We start from the raw sequence: 2,489 nt of genomic DNA on the forward strand, positions 1-2,489 counted from the left end.
GAGGGGAGGGAGGGTGAAGACAGCAGTAGTCAGAGGATAGGCCCAACGACCCAACCTTCTTGCCTGTCCTAAGCTAAATCTCGGTCCCCCTCTCTCTATGACACTTTTCCTACCCAGGGTCTCTATTCACCCCCTTGCTGGGCCACTAACCCCCACCTTGGGTCTCTGCTACCCCCATCTGTCTACCTCTCTGTGTGACTCTGTCCCCATCTCTGGGTCTCTGTCCCCCAGGCTGGGTCTCTCCCTCTTTCTCTGGACCTCTGTTGCCCTCTCTCTCTGGGTCTCTGTTCCCTCCACCCAGGTCCCTGTCCTCCTCTCTCTGGGTCTCTATCCCCCCTCTCAAGGTCTCTGCCTCCCTCTCAGGGTGTCTGCCACAGTCCTTTGACCTCTACCTTGAGCTTGGACTGGATTTCCCTCGATTTCCTTCGGGCCAAAACCTGGATATGACTAGAGACCTGAAGGGAGTGACAAAGAAGCAGATTCAGGCCACAGCCACTCACCTCTTGCGTCCCATACCCCTTCCCGCCCTCCAGGTGTCCCATGGAGCTGCTGAAACATGAAAGATGACAAATACATAGAAAGTGCCAGCTGTCTTGCAGCGTCAGAACACAGGTGTCCATAAAGGCTATTCTTTTCTCACTAACACTACTGATCATCCCAAGACCCAGCAAATCCGGGTCTTATTTCTCTTCCCCATCCTTTTCTCTTTGGCTCTTCTGGTCTGTCTTACCCTCTAGTTCTCATGCAACTGCTAAGAGAACTACACCAAAATAGGCACAGTTAGAGTGTACTAACAAAGGGGCCAAAAGGAAAGACAAAAACACATGAACAAGCCTCTCCTCTAATGTGAATCTGCTGGTAGGCTGACCCTGACAAGACAAGCCCACTCCAAACAGAAGCCCACAAGGCAGTCCTGAGACCTGTTTGCGAGTTCGAGTCTTCCCTGTTCTCAGCTTGATGTAGCGGGCAATCAGTTCATTCCGACCTGAAAAATCAAAGATGGAACAGAGTTAGACCTTCAGCAGAACTTCCCAACAGAGAGGACACCAGGGGAGGAGAGAGAAGCAACATTTCCCAGAGGTCCACAGTAAGCCGGGGGCTGTAAGGGAGAGGAATTATGACTGCAGGCTTTGGAGCCAGGCTGCCTGGGTTCAAATCCCAGTTCCTCCACATACTGGTTCTTTGTGGCCTCAGGCAAATCATTTAGCCTTGCTGGGCCTTGGTTTCCTCATTTGTGCAAATGGTGATGCTAACTCCTACCTGAGTCATTCTGAGGATACAATGTGCTTTTATGTGAACTGTGCTTACAGGTCCATCAGTGTTGCTTAATATTTTTATTAACCAGTGGGGGCTAAGGCAAAAGAGCGGGCTGGACTCACCATACATCTTGCCTTCATCGGACAGGATGATTTTCCGCCGGCCACAGGGTGGGTAGATGGCCAGGGCCTCCTGGAAACTCTGCTCGATGTCTGGACTCCAGACACCCTCTGCGTCTGGGCCCCCGTCTTCCCCCGCCCCCTCACTGCCGCCAGTGCCCTCCTCGCTTCCTTCCTCACTTCCTGTCCAGCCGCTGCCATCGTCCAGGGGGGCCCCAGCCCGGGGTTCCCCCATCTGGGCCTGGAGGAACACAGAGTTCAGCAACATTCCCCTGACCTACCCAGAGGGACCTCAGAGCAGGGTGGGCTAGAAGTCCAGACTGCTGGGTCTGAGAGAGGAGGCTGGAGGCACCCAGACCCTTGGATCTGAGGGAGAAGAGTTTCGGGGATCTGGACCCCTGGGTCTGAGAAAGGAGGGGGCTGCAGGCAGAACTCCTGGATCTGAGGGAAGCAGGAGACTGGGGGCCTGGACTCCTGGGTCCTGGAGGAGAAAGGGGCTGGATTTCTGGGGAAGCTTAGGTTGAGAGCGTTCTCCTGTGTTCTCAGGGGAGGCTGGATTGTGAAGAAGTCTTGAGGACCCCAGAGTAATGACTAGGGTCCAGGAGGGCTGAAAATTTGGGTGTGGATTACTGGTTTAAAGAAGACAGGAGTCAGAGCCTAGTTGCAGGGAAGGGGGACGTGGGTGAGATCTTCTCAGTCCCACCCCGAGAACAGGTGCCAGGATGTGAGCAGCAGCTGCTAGAAAAGAAGGAGGGGCACAGGCCCTAGTAAGGCTGAGGGGAGATCCAGAGAGAGGGGGACAGAGACTTAGAGAGAGAGGACAGAGACCAAGAGACAGGGAACAGAGACTCAGTGTCGGGGGACAGAGACCCAGAGGGAAGGGGACAGAGACTCAGGGCACAAACTCAAGCCAAGACCAGGAAAAACCTACAGAACCACAGACTGGGGGACAGGGGCGCCCTGCCATCAGGAGAGTCAGAACAAAGGGCCCAGGCGTCCCCTCCCCCAGTTTCCCACAACCCCCATCAGGGGAGGGGCTGGCCAGCGAGGGCGCCTCCTCTCTGGCCCCCGGCCCCGCCCCTTCCCTCCCCTTCCTCTCCCCCCTCCCCCCCC

At 55.7% G+C, this 2,489-nt stretch overlaps 1 protein-coding gene across 3 annotated transcripts in view; it reads right to left on the reverse strand.

Annotated features, from left to right (window-relative positions):
- The window catches only part of TEAD2 (TEA domain transcription factor 2), a 14,554-nt gene that overhangs the window by 11,111 nt on the left and 954 nt on the right, over window positions 1–2,489 (reverse strand). For 2 of the 3 annotated variants that reach the window (XM_007463347.1, XM_007463348.1), the window contains exons 2-4: window positions 1,380–1,617; window positions 921–985; window positions 393–455 (exon numbers count right to left, since the gene is read on the reverse strand). In XM_007463347.1, coding sequence (XP_007463409.1) covers window positions 393–455; window positions 921–985; window positions 1,380–1,611 — 360 coding nt within the window. In that variant the 5' untranslated portion in view covers window positions 1,612–1,617. Of the gene's footprint in view, window positions 1–392; window positions 456–920; window positions 986–1,379; window positions 1,618–2,489 lie in introns of those variants that run through there. The other variant, XM_007463349.1, reaches the window with a different exon arrangement.

Source organism: Lipotes vexillifer, unplaced genomic scaffold (genome assembly GCF_000442215.2).
Source record: "Lipotes vexillifer unplaced genomic scaffold, Lipotes_vexillifer_v1.1 scaffold802, whole genome shotgun sequence".
In the NCBI taxonomy this organism is placed as follows: domain Eukaryota; kingdom Metazoa; phylum Chordata; class Mammalia; order Artiodactyla; family Lipotidae; genus Lipotes; species Lipotes vexillifer.